At 42.1% G+C, this 24,645-nt stretch overlaps 1 protein-coding gene across 4 annotated transcripts in view; it reads left to right on the forward strand.

Annotated features, from left to right (window-relative positions):
- The window catches only part of LOC141011596 (threonine--tRNA ligase 1, cytoplasmic-like), a 32,400-nt gene extending 10,140 nt beyond the window's left edge, over positions 1–22,260 (forward strand). The window contains exons 1-18 of one of the 4 annotated variants that reach the window (XM_073484786.1): positions 8,951–9,136; positions 11,713–11,888; positions 11,980–12,094; positions 12,505–12,626; positions 12,834–12,942; positions 13,685–13,749; positions 13,845–13,923; positions 15,264–15,410; positions 15,491–15,589; positions 16,949–17,118; positions 17,510–17,672; positions 18,191–18,328; positions 18,855–18,932; positions 20,285–20,385; positions 21,345–21,446; positions 21,541–21,613; positions 21,779–21,893; positions 22,012–22,260. In XM_073484786.1, coding sequence (XP_073340887.1) covers positions 9,050–9,136; positions 11,713–11,888; positions 11,980–12,094; positions 12,505–12,626; positions 12,834–12,942; positions 13,685–13,749; positions 13,845–13,923; positions 15,264–15,410; positions 15,491–15,589; positions 16,949–17,118; positions 17,510–17,672; positions 18,191–18,328; positions 18,855–18,932; positions 20,285–20,385; positions 21,345–21,446; positions 21,541–21,613; positions 21,779–21,893; positions 22,012–22,154 — 2,082 coding nt within the window. In that variant the 5' untranslated portion in view covers positions 8,951–9,049 and the 3' untranslated portion in view covers positions 22,155–22,260. Of the gene's footprint in view, positions 1–251; positions 538–663; positions 916–1,954; positions 2,120–2,211; positions 6,856–8,950; positions 9,137–11,712; positions 11,889–11,979; positions 12,095–12,504; positions 12,627–12,833; positions 12,943–13,684; positions 13,750–13,844; positions 13,924–15,263; positions 15,411–15,490; positions 15,590–16,948; positions 17,119–17,509; positions 17,673–18,190; positions 18,329–18,854; positions 18,933–20,284; positions 20,386–21,344; positions 21,447–21,540; positions 21,614–21,778; positions 21,894–22,011 lie in introns of those variants that run through there. The other 3 variants (XR_012180339.1, XR_012180340.1, XM_073484785.1) reach the window with 3 other exon arrangements.
- The last annotated feature ends 2,385 nt before the right edge of the window (positions 22,261–24,645 follow it).

Raw genomic sequence — 24,645 nt, forward strand, 5'->3', positions numbered from 1 at the left:
CTTTCATGCTTAGAGGGAGCATCTAAGAAATCTAAAGACACACAGATTGTATTTGTTTTTGTGAAAATGGTTTATCAGACAATTATTGAAAACTTGTTGAATAATGTTGAAAGGTACCGTTTCTCTATTTTATCGAAAATAATTTAACAAATGGGTCATTCAGACTTTTACTATAAAGATATTCTTCCTCTTCCATTTTATCTTCCTCATAACCCCCATTTAATTCAGTTTACTCTTTTCTTTTCTCTTAGGCATATAATGCCTTTGCCAACCGTGTGGCCAGTCTTAAAAGGAAGTTGGATTCCCTCAAGTCGACTCTACCTGGACCTGAGGACTCTCCCATCCCCTCACCCTCTGAGGACGCCCCCTCTCCCACAGGCTCTGACTCACCCTTCCTGGGGTTGGGGGCGAGCAGAGCCCAAGTGGATCCAGAGCTGGATGGAAAGGCGATGGATGAAGGAGAAATACCCAGCGACAACAGAGACATGGAGGACATGGATATGTCTGATGAAGAGACTGACGCTGTCACAGCTGGGGGTTAGTGGCGACAGTGCTGTTGTTGTAACGGGATGATGATTGTATTTTTCATACAGATCCATATTACGCTGCCCAGTTTGTGGATTTGAAAATGTATCAGCTCTTTTTAATTTTTTTTACTTGCAGATGACAAGAAGGACAAGGCGCCAGCTGTTTTTTCCAAGACTGCAAAGTCGGATGCAGCATCAAAGCCTCCCACCACACCTACGAAAGCTTCAAAGACCAATTCTACTGCTGCCACAGCGACCCCAGTGACTACTACCTCTGCTACAGCTCAGAGCACTCCAACAACCCCACTGGGAGTCAATCTGGAGAAGGTGGACCTGGGAAAGATCAGCTCCATTCTGAGCTCACTCACATCTGCCATGAAGAATACAGGTGTGTTCGGGGTTGAGGAAAGATAACTGTAATTGTGATCAGAACCTGAAGCTAAAAGCTCAGAGCACAAGAATGTTTAAGCCTCAAGAAAGTACAGATGTGCTCCCTGTCAGAACCTTAAACCAGTTTTTTCCCACTGTAGCATCAAAGGGGTTTTTAATTCTGGCAATAATATGTGAATTTTCACTGGTTTAACTCATATTAAGGGATGTCTTTTAAATAATTTGACCCTCTTTACGCTTTAAATTGCTTCGACAATAAGGTAATTAATCTCTGTGCAACATAGAGTTCAGGGTTATTTTGACTGTTCATTGAACATACCTTGATAAAGTCAGGGTCAAATTGTTAAATAAAAATTGATGATTTTAAGTAATAATGTAGAGAGTGCAGCTTTTGCACACCTTAAGGTCGACGGGTGCATAGGAGAAGACAGAAGGCCGACAAAATCAAGAGAAAAGACGCCTGAACACTGTCCACTTCACTTGCAATTAGGTTTATTGACAACAACGTTTCGGTACTTAGACCTTCATCAGGTTATCTTACAAGACAAGTAAGCTGTCTTAAGGGTTACCCTGAAGTAATAATGCATGAAATGAATGAAGTGAAGGCAAGACACTACAGGTTAATATGGTAAAATATACTATACTTACATTAAGACAATTATTTTTTGTTTTATACATTTGCGAATCTTTATTCAAATACGCAAATGTGGTATCATGTAATTGGAGATGTACTGAATTGCAGAAATCAGACCTAAAAGAATGACCTAAATTAGTATTTTGGATGTTTTCTTGTCACTAGTTTGAAAGAAGACATGTCAGGGAGCAAAATTGCCCAGTTGACCAGTGCATGGAAAGAGTCAATGTTTTTGCCTGTGGCATCTGGCCTTGAAACGTTTGAAACAGAAAGTTCTTTGGACAACAACAAAGACATTTTCTGAGTTGGGGCATTTAGAAATTTAGATAATTTTAATGCATTTAAGTAATTTCTGTGATTTTCCCTTTAAACCCTTTCCATTTGTCTTGTAAATGTTTCTCAGCAGTTAGCCCTGCTCGGCCGTCTCCGGGAACACCCACCACTCCTTCTGGCCAATCGGCAGCCTCCAAAGTGACCCCTTCAAGCCCTGCCCTGGCCAGCATCCTGTCACGTGTCGACATCACACCTGAAGGCATCCTCAATGCTCTGTCTAAGACAAACACACCAGGTGAGACGCAATTATAGAAAACTTTGCTTAAATGTATATTTTTTATGGAAAATGTCACTAAATTCTACTGTTGATTTTCTGTCTTGGCGCAGGTTTGTCCTCCCTCCTGCAAAGTGTGACAAACACCGCCTCTGCTCCTCCCACCCGAACCTCTCCAGAATCATCATCAGTTAAAAACCTGCTCAGCCCAACCACCCCAAAAACTAAACCCACTCTGGGGAATAGCCTCAAGCGAGAGACACCTGGGAGAACCAGAGACTGGGAGAAAGAGAGACAGCTGTCCCCTCCTCCTCCACCCCCTCCGCGTCCCTCTGCTCCTTCTGTCTCTCCACCCAGCCTAGAATCGAAAATCAACAGTTTCTTGCAGGGTAATCCGGGTTTTAGTCTCGCTCTAGGTGATGCCAGTCCCGACGGAGTGGACGGGACCCCAGTGAGAGATGAGGCTGCTGGCACCCCCACCCAAGATGAGATCATGGACACACCTGGGAGTGTACCGGATTCTCTAGGGTCATCTGGAGGTCATAACCTGTCACCCACAGCCTACCGCAGCGAACCCTGGGATGCTGTGATCACCCCGTCGGGAAGCAGCAACAATGGAGACTATCTGGGCTCTTCCTCCTCCTCCCGGTACGGAGCTGGGAAAAAGAGCGGCACAAAATTAAAGGACGATGAGGTGATGAATGTGAGGAAGCACGTCTCCTCCTCTCCCAGTAATGACATGAAGGGTAAGAAAGATGGACAGCAGCTAAAGATGATGGGAAACAGCAGAGGGATTGGAGAAAGAAGACTCTCTGCAGGCTCTCGTAAGGCAAGCAGTAGCTCAGATGATGGAGGTCCGAGTGGGAAAAGAGATGACAAGGGGAAAAGTGAAGAGTCTCCATCTGCGGGTAGGAAGGAGGGCCAGTACCATCGTATTGAGACACTAGTGTCACCCTGCACTGAAGGGGCACCCATCCAAACTCTATGCTACTCTAACCGCCCACAAGCTGGAGAGCGCATCAAGACGGTAGAGAGCATCCGCATGATTGGCCGAGGCTCTCGGCGAGGGGGAGGGACTGGCGGTCGGCCAGGGGGAGCAATGTGGTACGAAGAGGAGGAATACATGGAAGCTCAGCCTCCCTCACCCCATGATGTCCCCCCTCCACCCCCTCATAACATTGGCCAGGGAGGCAACAAGGACATGACTAACCCTAACACCTCCATGCCTCTTCCTCTTCCTCATCTCCTCCTCCCACATCTCCAACCTCCTCCGTCTCATCCTCACTCACATCCTCCTCCGCAAGCTCAGTTCCAAATTCCCTACCACACGGAGAACATGCAGACTCCTCCTCCATCACTCCTCCACCAGCATCCTCCCCCTACATCCCCATTCTTTGGCGCCCCTCCACCAATCCCGAGACCGCCTCCGCCTCCTGTACCGCAGCACCCTTCCCCTCAACCTCCCCACGCCAATGTGCCCTCAGCAGTCATGGTTGGCGGAGTGTTGGTCCCTGTTGACCGTCCCCTCTCTCTTCCTCCCCCAATCAGACCTGAAGGTTCAGATCAAGGCGGGGTGGGGCCCAGAGGAAACAAAGTAGGTCCTCCACCCCTCATGGCATCGTTGCTAGGCGAGCCACCTAAGCTGCCCCGTCCTGGCACAATTAAAGAGCCTTTTGTTTCCCGGCATCCAGCCCCTCTCCTCCGCCCAGGTAATCCTGGTGTTCCTCTACCCTTACTGGGCAGAGTGAAGGAGCCTCTGAATCTGCCTCTTCCACCCCCCTCTCCCTCTCCCACATCCTCCACACCCTCCCCCTCTACTCCTAATTCCCCTGCAGTCGACACTGTCCCCCCTCGCCTCCCCGCTCAGTCTTCTGCCCCTCCTCTTCACAAGCCCCCCGCTAGTCCTCCAGCTCAGCCCCGCAACCAAACCTCTAACCCCGTTCCGCTCCTCAACTTGCCCAACACTCGACCCCCGATCCTTTCAGTCCCCATCCCACAGAGACCTCTGCTGCGAGGCCGAAACCCTTCTCAGCATCATAACCGAGATCACCCAATGGGGGGGTTCCGTGGGGGCAAGCGACCTGGTCCTCCATTTACAGGTGGTCCTTTCCATGGGCAGAAGAGACCCTTCCTGGGACCCCCGCGCTATTGAAGTGGTCATCTATGACATGCTGAACGAGAAGTGCAAGCGCCCTGCGCTGAAGTGCAGAGTGTGTGTTAGCCCTGCTGGTATGAGCCCAGATATCTTTACTCTGTTAATTAGCTTGAATTAAAACTACCTTAGGTTGTGTGTAAATAGCTGATCAGATCTCCATGCTTCAGCTAGGTAGCCAGCCAGTCATCTTACACTGTACAGTACAGCTTCGAGGTTATCTGTTACATAGTGCAGAGTGTTGTGTAACAAGCCTCAATCTATCGCTTTTTTTTTTCATCTCTCCACACACAGTAGATAAAAGTTTAATTAGGTCTGCTGCAAGTGTGACATAACCTTAGGAAGAAAACACAGAAATAAAACTTTATTTTGCCTACCTGAGAGAGCAGGAGAGTGAGAGAGACAGGTATGGGTCTCATGGGATACAGAGGAAAAACTGAAGGCAATAGTTTGACATTTTGGGAAATAAGCTTATTTGCTTTCTTACCAAAAATTTGATGAGAAGATCAGTATCACGTGTGTCCTTTTTAAATATGGAGCTTAGCTTAGTATAAAAACTGGAAACAACAGCTAGCCCTGATCTGTCAGAAGCTAAAAGAAACCCCCCTGCTAACACCTCTTAAGCTAATGAATCAACATATTATATCTTGTTTAATTCATAAAAAAAACTATGCTGACGGTTTCATTGGGCGCTGGGCGTGGTGACTTCATTGAGTCTCTTCTGGTTGCTTGGCAACTTCACCACAGCTATAAGACTCAAGAAAGTCACTGCTCTTAGCCACAAAAGGCAAGTTGATTTTGTCACCTTTAGGCTACCTGTCTGCCCGTTTCCAGTCTTTATGCTATGCTTAGCTAACAAACTCTTGTCTTGTCCACAGCTTTATATGTAACCGACAGATGTCATTTGACTTTTAGCAAGAAAGCCAATAACAGAATTTCCCAAATACCAAATTATTCCTTTAAAATGTTTGTGATGATTGAAGTATTTTCCAAAGTAATCTCTTCTTCCATGAGTGTATGAGTGTGTGCTGTGTGTCCTGAAATGGTAATTCTCATTCAAAGTGATGAGATCTGTGTTGCAGCCGAGGTTAACACTTGTTCCTATTTCCGGAGTACCTGCTGTAAATAATATTCTTCTCTTGCTCAACTCTTTTTCCACACTTCCATCTCTCCCACTGTATATCTCTAAGCTTGTAAATATAAAAACTGAGATGATGCAGCTCTTTTTCTCTTCAAGCTCTTATTTCTGTTAACGAGGACAATGATCGTCACTCACGCACCCCGTCTTTACTGTGATTGAGGCCTTGGATAAGCTTTAGCTCCAGAAGAATTTCTCTGCAGTGTCTGTCGCACCTTTCTGTCCTCCTTTTTGAAACCACCACGCAGAAGAGGAGGGTGAAGATAATTCTGTGTTTTTTATTTCCAACATAAATGTCTGCCTGCGCGCACTTCAAGTTAGACTGAGTCATGAAGATACTCAGTAGTGGATGGTGGGTCGGGGGGAGGTGTTTCAGCTTGAACCACTCTCTTGCTAGGCTTCATCATGTACTGACTTGAATAAAATCCAGAGTTTCAATTCAACTGGGGGGGGAGGTATTTTATTTGGTCACTATTCATCACTTGAATTGCGCTGTTGTAATTTATTTGCGCTGTTCTGCCTGTTTTCATAGAAACTGTTTTCATATATTTACACAGCAGCTGCCATTTTCATTTAACGCCTTTATTTTTGCGCTGTGTTTTTCTACTTGATAGAAATGGCAATTTACCGATGAAGCAGCACCCACAGATGGTATCAGGGGGCGAAAGCATTTAAGATAATTCAGATTGTTTTGAAAAAGGTTTATTTAAATAATCCAGTTGTTTTGGCCCCATCTTCTGTTTTGTTTCTTTGCTGATTTCATACTTTGGCCCTCAACTCCCTGTGCTTACCTTGTTCTCACGTGGTTTTGTCCAGAAACACTCCTGCACCTCTCAACACTTCTGAGGGTAAAAATGTGTCCGCACAATGCCACTAATCCTCCTCCTTGTGCAGGAATTATTGACGTAATGCTCCCTCTGTTCTACACTGTGTACACCTACACAGTGAGAGGTGCATGTTGGGTGTTGCTGCTCAAATCCTCCTGTGTTTGTCTGATCATGGAGTGTGTGTTGTCTCCTGTGCTCATTTATAAGTTCAGTTCATCACGATGCACTGAGCACCTGCAAAAGCTCCTGCATAAAGTTGAATAGATACATTTTAACAATGTATAAACAAACATTTGTCACCACAGTGTTAGCACGTCATCAGAGTTCTGATGTGTTACTGAATGTTACACAAGTCTGTTACCACCCTCTGTAAACTGTGTGTCTTTTATCTGAGAAAAAAACGCTAAGTACAAGCCAAAATCATTGTTGTTTTCACGCTGCACAGAAAGAAAGCTCTATTCATTGTTATAAAAATCTTCCAGCTTACCAAGCACCTATTTTAATGGCCCCTGTAAATAACCTCTCTCCATTTTCTCCTCACTTCTTCTTTGACAACTTGAGTTTGCTGATGGTCTGTGTACATTTGATACGTTTATTTGCTCTTACTGCTGTTCTCATCAATGATGCTATATCACTGGTCTTTGAGTGTCCAATCCTTTCTGGTGTGATGAACATGCACACATTCTTATATATGCATACTTACAGGGGTGATTACACCCTCATATTGTTTTTGTTCTTTTTCTTTCACAACTCATATTGCAGAATCATATCAGCGACCACACTTTTTAGTACTTTCGTGGAATGACCTTCCTCCATTTTTCCTCACATTTAGTACATCTGTCATTGTGTTTGTGGTTGCACCATTGACTGTAAGCAGCTGGTGCTTGTCTTTCTTGAACAAAGGAGGTAATTTGCTGTTTTTCTATTTCTTTTTTCTTCTCGCAACGACCTCAACTTCATCTTTTCTCTCAACACCTCATTGAGAAGACAGATTGTTCCTTTTTTTCTCCCCTTATTTTTCTTCTTTTTATTTTTGACTTGATGCGAAACATTTGCACACGTCTATGCACCTTGATGCCGAAAAGCCACATTTTGTGACACAGTGACAGCTTAACACATAAGTATTGACCATTACATGGACCGCATTTGCAACATTAACTTAATACATTGACTGTTTATGACCCAGTTCCAGTGTCCCAGCCCCAACCTCACATCACACAAATCACTGTTTTCTTGTTTTTTTTTTTTTGTTTTTTACACAGTTTACACATTTAATATGATATAAAGACGAATTAACTAAATGCATTCATGCTGGCCCAACATATTTCAAGATATTCAGTGGGAAATGTTGCATTTTGGCCTCTGTGCCATACAATTAATTGTATGTTTTTAATTCAGCCAAACTGTTAGGGCCGTAATATTCAATATAGATACTGTACCTGCTGTACCACCACTAGGCGGAACTACCAGCTCTCCGTGTTAGAAAGTTATCCGACGAAGGCTTAATAAGAGCTTAAACATGTAGTTGTAGCTGTTTCTACGTACGTGTGTTCTTATCACTAGATTTCACCACTGACATAGTGAAGTGAGTGGGCGAATACTGAAGGTGGTCCGGTATTTAAAAATCCACACAGGGTTTATCAATCATTGGGTCCAACCACAGTAAAATGGATCAGCTTTTGCCAGCGAGTCCACATTTTATTGAAAGCTGTCAGTGCAGAATATTTATACAGGTCGATTACTAAACATATTTTTTTAAATTGAAAATGGATTTCTGTGCTATGTAGATGGACCATATTCTTTCCCATAGTGCTTTAACTCCCCCAGGTGGCAGTTCAGTGGTACTTCAGTTCTTAAGTCCTTAAACTGAACACATCCAAGTCTCCAATGATGTGCTGCTGTAACTACAGCAACACTGTTGGCTAATTATTCTGAAAATAGTGAAACAACCAAATATAGTCACGTCCCTGGTCAAAACTGACTGAGCTGTTCATTAACTAACTTGGTTGTAGGCGTTCATCTGCAATTTATTGCTCGTTTAAATAACATTTAGGGATCATTGCATTCAGATGTTAAGTTCCAACTTCTCAAACTTTCTACATTGCGTCTTTGTTGCAGTGGTTTCCACGGGGTAGGCTCTAACACGTGTCCTTAATTTGAACGGTCACTACAGTGAAGATGGTTTTCGTAGAGTAGAGTGGGAATATTGATTGTTTGTAGTTCGATTTTCTCAATTTATTCATTGATCTAAAAGATCTTCGGCACTTAATAAATAGGATTAAATGCAGGTATAACTACAGCAGATGGCTTTTAAAGCAAAGTGCGCAGCTCCACAAGGACTCTGCTGCTCTGCCTTTGTTCCCTGCCGTAATGCTGAAGGTCGGTGTCTTTATATGTGGGAGTCCTCTGGGCTGCACGCCAGTGGATCACTGAACTGATGGTAGTTCAGTGATCTCCTGTGATTATGGATGGGTTTGTGTTGGACTTCACCTGTCGCCAACTCCCAAAGTACGAACTGTGTCCTTTAAACCTCCGCGTATTTTTAATCCTCCCTGCTCTGAATGTGCATGCCTTCAGGTGTTAACAGTAGGAGATCATTGATCAGGCCGCAATCGGCCGTGGATGCACGGTATGTGCAGCTCCTGTCAGGCCGCGCGCTCTGGCGTGGACGTTCTAGTGCGTGCGCGCCCCTTCGTAGCGGCGCCATGACGTCCGCGCTGCTGTCCAAACCTCTGCTTCCGGTGTTATGGCCGCTCGCAGAGAAGGTTGACAGTAATGTGGGGTTCTTCTTTAACATGAACGCGTGTGTTTAGGCCGGAGTGTTTGTGTGGTTTATGATGGCGGTGACGCAGCTGTGTCGGCTGGTTACCTGTCGGTTGGTTGCTCGTGCGACACTTGGCGCGCGCAGGAGGTACAGCAAGGTGCGCCAGGTTGTTACTACAGCAGTACAGTAGCTACAGCTAGCGTTAGCCTCCAGTACATCATGATGTGTTCAGCCAGTGTTGAGAGCTGCAGCTGGTCTTGTTGTTCGTCAGATTGAATTAGGCTGTTTTGTGCTGTGATTACTTCAACCTTATTCCTCTCTAGTTAAAATGTCTGTCTTTTTCAGTCATATAGGACATGGTTTGTGAATAAACAGCAGGGAATGTGTTATGTAGTCTTAATCAGGGATGGAATATAACTAAGTACATTTACTCAAGTACTGTACTTGAGTATTTCAGTGTATTTGTAGTTGAGTATATCCATTTTCTGCTCTAAACTTCCACTCCCTCACATTTTGGAGGCAAATATTTTTGCTCCACCACATTTATTTGATACCTTTAGTTACCAGTTACTTTTTAGGATACATGCAGCATCAGAGCCAAAGTAGCACATCTTTAAATTAATTGATCTTATCAGAAATCACATTGAAAACACTCATTTTGATAATCAGTGGACTCATAATATACAGTATATACATGCATGTCAATATATTTATAATTTACTTGTACTTTTGATGCTTAAATACATTCGATATCAGCTACTTTAAGACTTTTACTCGAGTACTATTCATATGAATGACTTTACCTTTTACCAAAGTAATATTTTAACACGATATGTTTACCTTAACACAAGTTTGTCTTCATGGTAATTTTTACAACACTGGTATTAATAAGGTACAGTGTTTTATGCAGTGATGGAATGTAACTATAATTTACTTGAGTATTTCCATTTCATGCTACTTTTTCTTTCCACTCCACAACATTTTGAAGGCAAATATTGTACTTTTACTCACTTAATTTATTTGATAGTTGTAGTTGCTTGTTACGTTGCATCGGAGCCAAACTAGAACATTTTTAAATTATCTCAGCTGCAATCGGATTTAAAACACTCATTCTGATATTAAATCGACTCATAGTATACAGTATATACATGCATGTAAATATATTTATAATTTACTTGTACTTGTACTTTTGATGCTTAAGTACATTCGATATCCTCTACTGTAAGACTTTTACTCGAGTACTATTCATATGAATGACTTTACCTTTTACCAAAGTAATATTTTAACATGATATGTTTACCATATCACAAGTTTGTCTTCAGGGTGACTTTTACAGCACTGGTGTTAGTAAGGTACAGTGTTTTATGCAGTGATGGAATGTAACTATAATTTACTTAAGTATTTCCATTTTATGCTACTTAAATATTGTACTTTAACTCGGTTCATTTATTTGCTAACTTGAGTTGCTTGTTACGTTGCATTCGAGCCAAAGTAGAACATTTTTAAATTATCTCATCCGTTATCGGATTTCAAAGACACTGATTCCAATAATCAGAAAAATGCTGAATATCAAATCCAATAATCAGCCAGTTATCAGTCAACCCATAGTATATGGTATTTACATACTGCGGTTGTCACAATATCGCGATATTCACGCTAACCATGATATTACATTTTTTTTATTTTGAATTCCTGTTAATAATATACATACGATGAATAATCCAGCGAAGATGTTCGGCCTTATGCACCTTGCGTTTGAGTTCATCTGGCTGCCTTTTCACTAGTAATGGAGTAATTCATAGTGATTGTTCTTTTTGTACATTTTACTTTTTTTTTCACAGTTATGGTTACAGACTCTCCTCACCTCCCCATGCTCGTATTTTGACGGTCAATCATTTGCCAACAAAAGAAACAAAATACACAGTGAACAGAGTTAAAGATACATTTGATGCTAGCATTTTTATTTTTCAAATTTTTATATCATATAATATCATTATCGTGAATTCGTTTGGACACGTCAATCGTGTTGTGAAAATCTGATGTCATGACAGCCCTAATACATACATGTGTATAATATATAAAAATATATATATGTATCTTTACTTTTACTTAAGTATGACTTTTTGGTACTTTTACAACACTGGTTATGTGAGTGACATGGACCAAAACATTCCCTCCACTTCTCCTTTCTCTCTCTCTCTCTAATGTGGTTATGTGATTCCCTTAAACAACAACAAAGATATATAATTAGATGTAATATTTTTGACTGAATACGGTATGGCTGTGTATTTTATATTTAACTTAATGGGAGTGGGTAATGAGGTTATTGAGAAGAAAGTTATCAAGCCAATGTCAAGGCTTTCCATTAAATTATTACTTTATTCATTAATTTAGGTATAACAGTAACTTTACTTAAGATTTTGGTGTCACTTTATCGTAACACAGCAGCTGAACTGCAGAAAAAGTTTTATCAAAATTGTTTCATCTCATTACTAGTTACTAATTTATTAGGTATTCCTAGTTAAAACTAATGCAGTCTAATACAACAACTCAGCAACTCATCAACCCCTTCACAGAGCTCATAATGTTCAGGTTTTGTTAAAACTGGTTCAGAGAGCGGTTGATGAAATTTCATAGTCAAATTTGAGGATGTAGAGTGTGTCTGTGTTTGTGTGTGTGTGTGTGTGTGTCATCCTTTTAACCCTTATCTACATGTTTCCTGTCCTGCTGCAGGTGTGCCCAGCTATATCTGAGCGACTGCGAGTCTTTGAGTCCCTCAGGGAGAAACGAGCCAATCATAGGAGAGCTGAAGCTGCAGAATCACCCGTCAGTATCCGACTGGCCGATGGCCGGACGATAAAGGGAACAGCTGGTGTCACCACACCTCTCTTTGTTGCTCAGAGTGTTCGGTAAATACATAATGCATACAGAAATGTGCTCTCTTATTGTGTTTTCTATTACTTGAGTGATAAAACAGGGTTATTGCATCTGTCCTTGCAGATTGAAAGGAGCTCTGGTGAGTACGGTGAACGGAGAGTTGTGGGAGCTTGGACGGCCTCTAGAGGCAGACTGTGAACTGCAACTCCTGGGTTTTGACACAGTTGAGGGACGACAGGTAATCACACTTGTTCTGTATCCTAACAGTGCTTTTGTGTTCTTTCAATTTGTCTGAAATATACAATGTTTGCATGTGTATTCTGTCTCACATATCCTTTAAGGTGGATATTGATAGTATAAAAAACATAATGTCATTTTTCTTCTTTTAATTATCCTTCCTCGACTTCAGTGAAAAACATCCTGAGGTCAAGGAAGTATTGGTTGTCAGTAAAAGACAAAAGATGTCACTAAAACATGACAAAGAAACATATAAGGTCACATAATATAGCCAGATGCAGCATGCAAATATTCCCCAACTGTTATTTAGATGTTTCCTGCAGTTAGTCCAGGAAGGAACTGTGCTAATCTACAACGACATGCCCTACACCTCTAGAACAAACCTATTCTGAACCACTCTCCCTTTCTTAGGCAGCATGGAGGACGGGAGCATGTGTCCTGGGCAGCGTGTTGGAGACAGAATTTGGTGCCGAGGTTTGCAGAGAAGGAGAGTCAGAATTAGGCCTTTACTGTGACCATCTGCTGGACAACAGGTGAGATATTAATGTAACTGCTGCACAGGACTCTAGTTGCACAAAAAAATAAAAGTCAATCTCAAGCAGTCTATGCAGAGGCCCTGACCTCTTTCCCTTCCCCATAATTACCTTGAAGCTGGTGCTTCTTTCTTCACACACTGTGTCTTGCTGCCACTGATGTTTGTGCTTTTAATGTCTCACCTGGATCTGGACCTTCCCACACAGTGCCTTGTCTCTGAGTGATGTGGAGGAGAGATGTAAACAAGCTGCTGCCCTCAGACTTCCTTTGTCCAGACTGGAGCTGAATACAGAAGAGGTCAAAGAGCTCTTCCAGGTCAGCAAAACCAATGTCTCTGTTATAACAATAAACCATGACTGTTAATAGCAGGAACAGCACAGGTGTTGCAAATAAGATTAATGATTACTCAGTTTAAGGCCTGTACCAGGTTTGTTCGAACTGGCATGTCTGCTGTCATTATAAATGTTATTGCACCTGTGCTTTTCCTGCAGTGACACGTCAAATGTCTGCCTTGAAACAGACGTATTCTGACAGCATAATTAATCAATGAGATGTTTTCACCTCGCTAATCCTCCTTGTCTGGTGTTTATTTGTTACTTGGCACCTGAATCTTTATGTTCTGATGATGAATTTCTTCTACCAAAGCACAACAGTCTCTGTAAATCAAAGTTAGATAAAGAAATGAAAGAATAATATTGTATCGCAATGGAAAAAATGTTGGACACTGGGTTCTGACACACATTTGACACACTCACATTTGACTATTTAATATAACCACACAGACGTTTCAGGCAAGTAGCCCTTTCATCAGCCTGTATTCTGGCAATTTCACAATCAATACACACAGATGAGGGAATTATAGGTAACTGCAACCAAGAACGTTCCAACAGGGGGAGCCACAACCATGTTCTCAAAATCTACTGTAAGTAATGTGTTAACTCAAAGAAACACAATACAGATTATGTTCACCTCATAACAACAGGCAAATAAAATGTCCTGTTGTCCATATTGAGCTGTGATATATATGAATTTTCTGCGGGTTTTGTGCTTCTTACAGAACAGTAAGCTGAGGCTGCAGCTCATTGAAGAGCAGATGAATGGCCCCACCGTCACAGTATACAGGCATGTATTAATACACACACACTCAGCCGATGTGGACTTCTAACCTTTCGTTAATAAAAACATTAAACCTGTTTCATGCTCTCTGTGTGACTCAGGTGTGGGGACAGCTTAGCGGTCTGCAACGGCCCCCTCCTCCCACACACTGGACTCCTCAGGGTCTTCAAGATGCTCCAGGTGTGTGTGTTATGTCATCGTCCTGTCCACTGCTTGCCTCTTTGTGGGTTTAATGCACTCTTTCTTTTCTTTCCTCGTGTTCCTTTGATTTTTTAATTCAGTCCAGCATCAAATCTGGTTAGTCAAATCTGCAGTTGTCATGGGTGTTTATCAGCCCCAGCTCTGATCAGCTATGATGAAAAAGACAACACGCAGGAATGAAGCGCTTGTCTGGTGAGAGAGAAAAACGCTAGCCTACAGGATTGAATACTCTGTCTCTGTCACTGTCTTGGCAAAATAGCTTATAGCTCAAAAAGATCTCAAGGAAACTTATTTTGATTTATTGAAAAGTGTAGCCTTAAACTGTGGGCTGTAATGTTTGAGTGAAATTATCTTTTCACATTTAAGACTGCGGATGTCAGAGGGTAAGGTAAAGGCAAATGTATTCAAACAGAATAAATACTTCCACAAAAATCAAACAGCAGTCACGTATGCTCATGCCAATAATATAAACAGAAACGGCAACAGCAACCGAGCATCTCTCAGTGTATGTGTAGCATACTCAGCAGGATGTTGCATTCCCCACCCACTGCACGTGCTGGCGCACCCCTGCACGATCATATTGGCAATTGCCGATTAATGGGCTGATGGTGGCCGGTTGGAAAAGTGTAACACATTACACTGATGAGGTATATGATCTAGCGCTCTCTACTGTTCATATTTTCCCTCTGCATTTGTGACATCAGACATGATACACAAAAAATTAAAATAAATAAAATGGAGGCAAACTCGTCCACTGGCAATGGGAAAGGAATCAATCGTCTATTTTTATCAGGTTAACGCATGTTAAAAAACCTGCATATACGCGCTTATTTTGGTGTGAACATGGTAAATCATAGCTCTGCCTCTTTCCACTGCTTTAATAATGATTTTTTAAAAAAGAGATTAACCAATGGTGCTAAAGATTTCAGTTTCGTACATTAAAATAATCTAATCTAACTGCAGATTTGGACCCATTTGGCACCTTCCGCCCTCTGGGACACATGCCGGGTTAATGGAATTTCCCTCGTCTTTATTGATCCAGGGAGAGGGAGGAATTTCCATAACTAGTCTGTCACTGTGCAGACTGGGATTCCATGGCAGCCAGGCTGGAAATATCAGCAGCAGGATGTTGTGTTTGTCAGAGGCCAGTTTCCTGTTCTCGGCCCTTACAAACACACTGCCATCCATCAGATGTGCTGTCAGCCTTCCTCTTCTGGCTGGCCCTCACTCTCCCTTTCTCTGTTGCCACCTCTTTGTTCACTCATTATTCTCTCTCTCCCTCTTCTCCCCCATCCTCGCCTCGATCCGTGTCATCCCAGCGGTCGACCGTGACCCTGGCCAGTCAGACAGAGTCCTCAGGATTGGTTCGTCTCCTAGGTGTGGCGTTTCCAGGTGAGAAGGACAAGCAGGAGTGGGAGAGGGAACAGGAGGAGGCGAGGAGGAGGGACCACAGACGCATCGGGACGGTAAGACAAAATCTAAATTAGGAAATGGGTAAAGAAGTGTTTTCTGATCATAAATGCACAGTGTACATGTGTTTGCACAGGACCAGGATCTGTTCTTCTTCAATGACGTCAGTCCAGGCAGTTGCTTTTTCCTACCTAAAGGAGCCCACATCTACAACACACTCACTGACTTCATTAAGGTGAACATGCACTCACAGTCACTGACTACAGCCTGCAATAGTAGAGATAAAAGAGAATACCGTTTTCTTTTCCCTAGGTTTGTGGAAGGCTAGGATGCACATATTAGACCGGCAGATTTACCAGTTGATTGCTTCAAAAATGCCTTTTCTTCTTGGTGTTATTCTACTCTCATATATTCTAAATATCAGTGGATCTCTGGTTTTATAGAACCATTCCATTCATATTCCCATTTACATGCTACAGATCCCAGATTAACAGCTGAAAACACAGTTGGTGCAAAATATTTTTTTTAGAATTTGTACAAACCGAAACACCACTCAGTTTGTTTGTACTTACCATTGTTAGAGAGGGCTTACACATAATGAAATGAATAAATGAAATAGTGTCACAAAACAGGAAACAGTAGAGCGCAGCAGATCATAAACCTCATCAGACTACATCAAGAAGACGTTCAACATAAAACAGTAAATCAAGTTTAATCAATACGACACACATATTTTTTTCCAGAGCTGATAACGGAGGTTGCTAAGGAGTGAGACCTCCTGCTTCTTTCAGGGGGATGGAGAGGGATGGCAGGTTGCCGCATTTTGGTTAATTTTGCTAACCAGGGGGATGGTGTCGCCCCTTCTTATATCGCCTACTGAGATATATAAGAAAGACCAAGCCAAGGATCCTGGATAAATTGCCGTTGTGAATGGATTAAACGTGTCCCCTATGTGTCTCCTAACTTATGTTAGTTTAACACGTCTGCCTTTGCCTGGCTTTGGTGTCATAGGGGGAGCGCAGTTACAATATAGTGACTATAGTATTACTGCATATAACCCAACTGTCTGAATTGTGATTGGCCATCCCAGATTGTGAATCTTTGCCTTCATTTTCAAAAGTACCTGAATGGAAGAGAAACCCTACACACTCTGCACACTCTGTCACATTGAATCTCTCCAGTGTTAGCAAATGCAGCGACCAATTTAAATGAGCTGAAACTTTATAAGCCTCTTCAGCACTGCTTGTAAAACTCAATTAACTGGACTTAATTTAATTATGCAGGCTCCAACTATAACCATAGTCAGGTAATTAGAAAATGCTGTGAATGTTTCCTTCATTAGGTCAGAAATGTAATATTGGCCATGTTAACATATCAGACACACATGCACAGACAGTACATAAAAGTGTACATACAATATATAAACACAATATATGTGCTGTGTTGATTGTATCCTGGGGATGTGCATGTTCATATCACTGTCAGGATATTGCTCTCGTTAGCCTTCAATTATTGCACTGTTGTGAAAGTCTGACCCTGTCCTGCACTCATTGTCACACACGTCCTTCCTTCCTTCCTTCCTGTCGTCTTGAAGAGTGAGTACCGAAGGCGAGGTTTCACCGAGGTCGTGACTCCAACCCTATACAGCACTGCATTATGGGAACGCTCGGGCCACTGGGAGCACTACAGCGAGAACATGTTCACTGTGACATCCGAGGGCTCTCAGACCTACGCTCTGAAACCCATGAACTGTCCTGCACACTGGTAAACACACACAGCACGGCATCTGCAGACGGAGTGTTTAAGACAGAGTGTTTAAGCTTCTGCGTGAAAGTCTGATGTTACAAATCTTTAAACCTACAACTGGAACCTAATACTTTCTTTTCCTTATACATGCTTGCACTTACCCATTGACAAAATGTAGATTCAAATATATACTACTTACCTTTATACTTACCTGCAGTTCTTGAATGAGAAATCCATAATTTGTCCAAAAATCAGTCTTAAGTTTGGTTGAAAATGACTGTGAAACCTTAAACCTTAAAAGCATTACACTTAAGCATCTGATACCTGTAGACACCCTGACACACATGTCACTGTACTCTAGTATCTTAAGAAAACTAAGCAGCACCTCACTCTTCTTTCTTGTGTTCAGTCTCATGTTTGAGCAGCGTGTTCGCTCATGGAGGGAGCTTCCTCTGCGATGGGCCGACTTCGGGGCGCTGCATCGTAATGAGCTCTCCGGCGCATTGGGAGGTCTCACTCGTGTTCGAAGGTTCTGCCAGGATGACGCTCACATCTTCTGCACACCTGAGCAGGTACACATATAAACATGCATGTATTGTTTTCGTTGCAGATTTTTCTAATACCTCTGCATAGTATGAAGTAGGGTAGAAACTGTGAATGTGACACACGTGGAGCCATATTACCGTGATTAGATGGGCTGTACAAATAACTCCTGAGACATTCCAGGAGGCCTCAGCCTGAATGAATGAAGGTCTTTGTCCTGTTCAAACATTACACCTCCATATGTGCATCTCTGTGGCTGCACAGTCTGTGTAATCCCCTACATAGTTGCCTGGAACCTTCCCAGACCTTCTCGGGCATCCTGTTAATTCAGAGATCATAGTCACATGATAATCATCACTCTGTTAGCTCAAGAAATACTCATTTAATCTCGAGCGGTTTCTGGGCTTTACAGTGAATACATAGGCAGGCTTATTTTTCTTTTCCTGTCCTGGCTGGAATTTAAACTCTCCTCTCTTTGTGTCATTATTGACATTTTTACGTCCTCTTGTTGCCCTTGTCCTCAACTTTTTTCATTCTTTCTTTCCAGCTGGAAGAGGAGATTGTGGCATGTTTGGACTTTGTGAGGAGTGTGTATCAAGTGTTTGGGTTTTCCTTCCACTGCCTCCTGTCTACACGTCCTACACCGTGCCTTGGGGAGCCTGAACAGTGGGATAATGCAGAGCAGGTAAACACACACGCTTTATCATATTGTGGTATGCCAAAACCTTGCATAGACAGGCCCAGCTGTTCAAATGGACCCGGTTAATCACAGCTACAGAAAAACAGTCAAATGACACAGTGTAAAGATATCCACTTAACCAGTCAGTTATGTGAGTGGTACTTTCCTGCAGAGATCTGCTGCTCTGTGTTGGGCTGCTGGGCAGATGTGTATCTCTAAATCCCAGTGGACACATTTAAATGGGCACAGTGGCAATTTAAACTGATTCAATTGAGTGTAATTGAACATTATGGCTCCAAGCTCCCTCACACACACACACACACACACACACACACACACACACACACACACACACACACACACAGAAAGACCCTCATGATGGCCATAATGTACATTAATCTACTTAGATTATCTGCTACACCTACTTACTTACTGTACTTTATCCTATATGTGTGTGTGTGTGTGTGTGTGTGTGTGTGTGTGTGTGTGTGTGTGTGTGTGTGTGTGTGTGTGTGTGTGTGTGTGTGAGCAGCAGTTGGAGAGGAGTCTGCAGAAGTTTAGTGAACGTTGGGAGTTGAACCCAGGAGACGGAGCCTTCTATGGACCAAAGGTCAGTGGGAAGGGCAGCATGCAGTGAAGGAAACTGATTTCCACACACTGTAAATATTGTTTATCACAGTATCGGCTAACAGCAGCCAAAACATGTTGGGTCATCGGATCACTTAATTCAGTTTCTCCCTTTAGAGCCTGATGCGACCTGAGTGTGTTTTGGATGTTGTCAATTTCATGACATGTGACTGAAGAAATGAATTGTGATTTGTTAATCATCATTAGAGTGAAGGCAAAAATTTCAGCCAAAGTCTTAACCTCTTAATGGTTTTTATTTCAAGTTTCTATCTGCTGCAGAGGCTGAGAAATAATCAGAAAATCAAGTCTCTGCTGGTAATGAGCTTGGTGTTGGAAAGTGGATTTTATACTAATAATAATACATTTCATTTAAAAGGCAACTTTCCTGACACTCAAGGCCACCTTACATTATAAAAATATACAGTCAAATAACGAAGCACCAATGATAGAACATGTAAGACTAAAATATAAGTCTTACACGCTTTACTAAATAAGCAGCAATGCAGTAATAAGATATATGATAATCAAAAAGCATCAGTAATGAAACATCAGTCCAGTTAAGACCTTTGGACAGGACCAGTATAGCTGTTTCCAGTCTTCATGCTAAGCTAAGCTAATCGGCTGCTAGCGGTAGCTTCATATTTACACTATACTGCATACTTCTATTAAAAATAGTGTCTATTCACAATTTAATTTTCCATCTTGAACTGATTCCTCCCGGATCAGTTTATTGGTGTCATGTTACGTATTAGAGGGTGACACAGAAGTCTTTGTTTTCTTTCTGGCTCTGCACAGATAAACGTCTGAGCATTGAATGATACAGTTCACAATGTCCTAGACCACAGGAACAAATGTGACAGAGATTTGACGGTTGTTCAAAGGAAATTTGTAGCTACTTGTGTCTTATGAAAGTAGACATGGACTTAACCAGAGGATGACCTTTAGCTTTCTTTGAGGCGATTTCAATTTTTCCTTTTACTCATACAAGAAGTCAGTCTGCATCAGGAGGAAGTCAACTTCAGGCAGACGTTACAGGGTGGAGCTCATGTGGAGGCAGGGAGAGTGGAGTTAGGTCAAGTCAGGGTGGGGTTAGACACACACCGACACACTCCATGAAACAAACAAACATTCATCGCAGCCTTCTAGCTAGGTTGTGTTAGCCACAATTAGCTCAATCAGCTTCACTTGGAAAGCCGTTCTGTAACCGTTCCTGTCCACAAAAATGCAGTTTGGTCCCTGCAGCGTCCGAGCTCTGAAGTCAAAATTTGTTGATCTTGGCTTGAAAAGAGTAAGTGAAGCTTGATGCTAACGCTCTCACTACATGTTTCATCACAGATTGACATTCAGATCAAAGATGCCATTGGCAGACAACACCAGTGTGCCACAATCCAGTTGGATTTCCAGCTGCCAATCAGATTTGACCTTCAGTATGTCAGGTGAGTTATAGATTTCTGCATTTGGCTCTCAAACGTTTAAACATTCCTACATCTGTTGTGATTTAAATGTGAACGTTGGCACTTTTGTAGCATATTCGTGTCTATCTGATAAACCCACGTCCCTGCTGTATAAGATCTCCTGTAACTGTTCTAGTTAAAATGGCACGTCTAAACGTCATTGAGACCCAATTTGATCCCAAAAGACTAGTCCTTTATTGAATTTATTAGTTCTGGTGAGTTCACTCCCTGTTTCTGCCTTAAACCTTAGTCAGCCCTACTTCGGCCATCGTCTCCTTATATCAGCGTGTCTTTGACTACTCTGTTTAGGAGTGAGAAGGGTTACTAGACTCCAACAAACCAATTGTGGGTCAAAAGTATGCTTTCATCCAACAGTGTGGGACACACTTCAAATGCAGAGAGGAAATTTTGATATTATGTTTTATTAACTTACAAAGTTAACATTTCTATTCTGCTTCTTTTATCCCTCCTGTTTATTCAGTAGCAGGCTGCTTTTGTACGAACACATGAGTCAGGCTTCTCAGTCCGCTGACTTGTATGATTGGGAGTGTTGCACATTGTGGTAAATGATACTTATTTAAGCTGCTGTTGACCAAGGTCTTCTTTTTATTTTCCATTTTAACAAATACAGCTTGAACATGGGACAGTTGAATCAAGTTCCTGCCCAACCCCCTGTTTCCCAACCACTGGATCATTAATAAGTTTGCAGCCAGACACTCAAAAAAAAAAAACAAACATAAGGGGTATAAGCAAAAAACGATTAAGGATGAAGGAATGTCTGTGTTTGGTTAATCAAGTCAAGACAGATCAAGACATTTTATTACACTGGTGCAAAAGATCTGAAAGGCTGCTGAAAGACATTTTATGTCATCAATGGGTTACCCAACTCTAACTACCAAATCATAACCCTTTTCTTTTCTTTTTTCCCCCCTTTCCCTCAGTCAAGACGGTCAGCTGCACAGGCCGGTGATGATCCACAGAGCAGTGCTGGGATCACTGGAGAGAATGATTGCTATACTGGCTGAAAATTTTGGAGGAAAATGGTGATAAGGCGTTTATAATCACATGGATTAAAAAAAAAAAAAAAATGTTATTAAGCGGCTGTGTTACATTACCTCTTCTTTCTACCTCACCCAGGCCACTGTGGTTGTCCCCGGCGCAGGTCATGGTGATTCCTGTGGGGGGCAACAGTGAGTCATACGCCAAACAGGTCAGTGCATGATGAAGATTTCCTTATGGTACATCAGCAGTGTGCTTCCTCTCTGCCTTTTTTTTTTTTTTTTTTTAAATCTTTCTGTCACTCTTAATTCGCTCATTGATGTGAGAAGCTCAGCACAGATACAGTCTTTTAAAGAAGTGCCTCTTTTCTTTTAAGGTGGTCCATCAGTTCCGTGATGCTGGCTTCATGGTTGATTTGAATGACGATCAGGGAGCAACCTTAAATAAGAAGATTCGCTCTGCTCAGCTGGTCCAGTACAACTACATATTTGGTAAAGATCACTACGATGAAACTGTGTCTGCTTATTATACTAAAGCCTTCCTATTCCCTGCTATTGATGTCCTCATTCCTGATTTTGAGTTGAACATTTTATCACTGTGTTTGTCCAGTTGTTGGGGATAAGGAGAGTGAGACTGGAACAGTGAATGTGAGGAGCAGAGGGGGCAAACAGCTTGGGAAGAGGCCGACAGAGGAGGTGCTGACATCCCTCATACAGCTACGAGACACCAGGAGCAACCTGAACGAATTTTGATGAAAATAATGAGTCACCAATGTAATTAATGTCTGTTTTACATGTTTAAGCTGTTGTACTAGAGAGGTGGCTGCTAAAGTTGGTAATAAAAGTCTATAAAAGATTGTTCCTTACTTGTTGATTTATCCATTAATGGCATTCCCTGATAAGTCTGTCTTATTTTAAGATCACTATCATCCTAATATCAGCATTTCTCAGCTACAGTTGCAATTTGTTTGCTAAATGACATTAAGTATGCAAACCTCCCGCTTACGTAAGCCTGTGTCATGTTATCAGAATAGAAAACCAGGCATACCTTTAAAAGACTGGAAGAAAGGGAGGATACGGAGGGGGATTTGACTAAAATAGGAGAGGGAGCAGCCATGTCAGGGCTGTGTGTTTTCATGTGTGTTTAGTGGAAACAGCCAAGTCAAAGGCAAAGGCCAAAAGGATTGGAAGTTTTCCCTTTTTAATTGAGAGAGGGCAGCAGGATGGAAAAGACATCAGTCACAACAGTGACACGGAGGGCGAGGGAGGTGTCGGCTACGAGAGAATGAACTGAGTCGACTGGACAAAAGAGACCGCTTCAACCAAGCTGGCTGTGAAGCAGGTGGACAGGACTGTGTGTTTAGTTCTTCCGGAGGGGAAAGGTGAGGCAGGTTCATGAGGAGGCCTCGGCTATAAGCCAGACTAAGGTCGCCTCAGCCTGCAACAAGGTCAAGCTCAGATTTAACTAAAACATGTAATAGCACCCATTAATACTCTCAAGAATGGAGCTTACGTACAGAGGAAATGCCTCTGAACCCTTCCTATTTCTTGACAGGCTTTAACTGGCTGTAATGCAGCGCGGTGGGGGAATTACAGAAGACCATAAGACCTGAGGCTCAACAGTATGATGTATAAGTATCAGTTTAGCCAAATAAAATAAATCTCGTAGCTTTTTAAGGCATGCAGATACTTTGGGTTTTATTTCTGAGGTTTTGAGATAAACATCTGTGAGTTCTTTTGGTGCCCTGAAATAATGGAAGCTAATATGATTTAGTTTTTGGTGCTCACGATGAAAAATGAAAAACAGTCTACAGTCACATGCAAGCAGCTCTGTGGGGCTGCACTGAGGCGCAGCAGAGCTTTGGCTTAAGTGAGCATCAGCATGCGGACATGCTTATGTTTTTGGAGGTGTATTTACCATTTCCCCAGTTTAGCATGTTAACATGCACTAAATATGAAGTACAGCTGAGGCTCATGGGAATGTTGTTTTGCAGGTATTTGATCATGGGGCTACTGGACATACTGAAATTTTGACCTGATTGTGACCTGATGAAAAATCAAACCCAACAGTCAAATTAAAGATACAATATTTGGTAAAAGTGAAAGTCACCCATACAAGTAGTACTTATGTAAAAGTCTTAAAGTATCTGATGTTAAATATACTTAAGATACAAAAGTAATTTCCTGGGAATAAATTTACTTAAATATCAAACGCAAAGCTAAGTACAAGTACCTCAACATTGTACTTAAGTACTTGAGTAAATGTACTTAGTCACATTCCATCACTGCCAAAGAGGACACAGTTGCTAACAATCGGTCTAGTAGCTGTTGAGAACTTCGAACAAAATTTTTCCACCTGTCGTCGGTGCCAGACTAAAAGTCAGGGGGTCACCAAATAGTCAAGATTCATCCTCTGGGGAACATGAATGTTTGCTCCAAATTCCTTGGCAATCCGTCCAATAGTTACTGAGATATTTCAGTCGACCGACAAATATTTCTAGACCGATAGTCCCAGGAGCCGTGCCACTAGTTTAACTAAAACTTCAACAGCAGCATCTCTCTCCAGTGTCCCTGTTACTGTTACTGAACATTTTTTTACTGGAAACGAAACAGTCACTGTAAAATAGAAACTGTACACTGAGGTATGTGGAAATTCCAGAATGATGTGGAGACTGACTTCGGAAAGATGTTGCTGTTCCTAACAGGAGCACATGCAGGCAAACATATACTCACAGCGAAGGAGGTAAGAAGGAAAACAATTTATTGGAGTTCAGATGAATTGGCCCGTAAGACTACACCCTTCTCTCTTAATGATTTATTCCTGATATCAAGTCATATTAGTATTTATGGTAATCCTTGTTGCAGGCTCTCGCTCTGCTGTACGCTTTATCCAAAATTGAGAGGATAAAATACGGCCCAGACAGCACAGAGACCAGCCAGCATTGCATAGTGATGACACAGACCATTAGCTCCCGTAAACACACATATCTCTACCTAATAGATTACAATATCAGGCTCCCTTCACCCTCCTCACCTCCCCGCAGCCCCCCCTCCTATCTCTTCTTTGCACACAAACACACAAAAACACAAACAATCCTTCATTCAACTGGTGGAGTCGCACAGAGTTCATCGGAAATTATTTTTAGCTAAAGGGGTTTGCAGAAAAAGAAAGCTGCTGTGGGGGAAGTAAACAGTATATAGAGAGACAATAAAGAGGATTCATTCAGGGAGGCAGAGATGGATA

This window comes from Pagrus major, chromosome 17 (assembly GCF_040436345.1).
Source record: "Pagrus major chromosome 17, Pma_NU_1.0".
Lineage (NCBI taxonomy): Eukaryota > Metazoa > Chordata > Actinopteri > Spariformes > Sparidae > Pagrus > Pagrus major.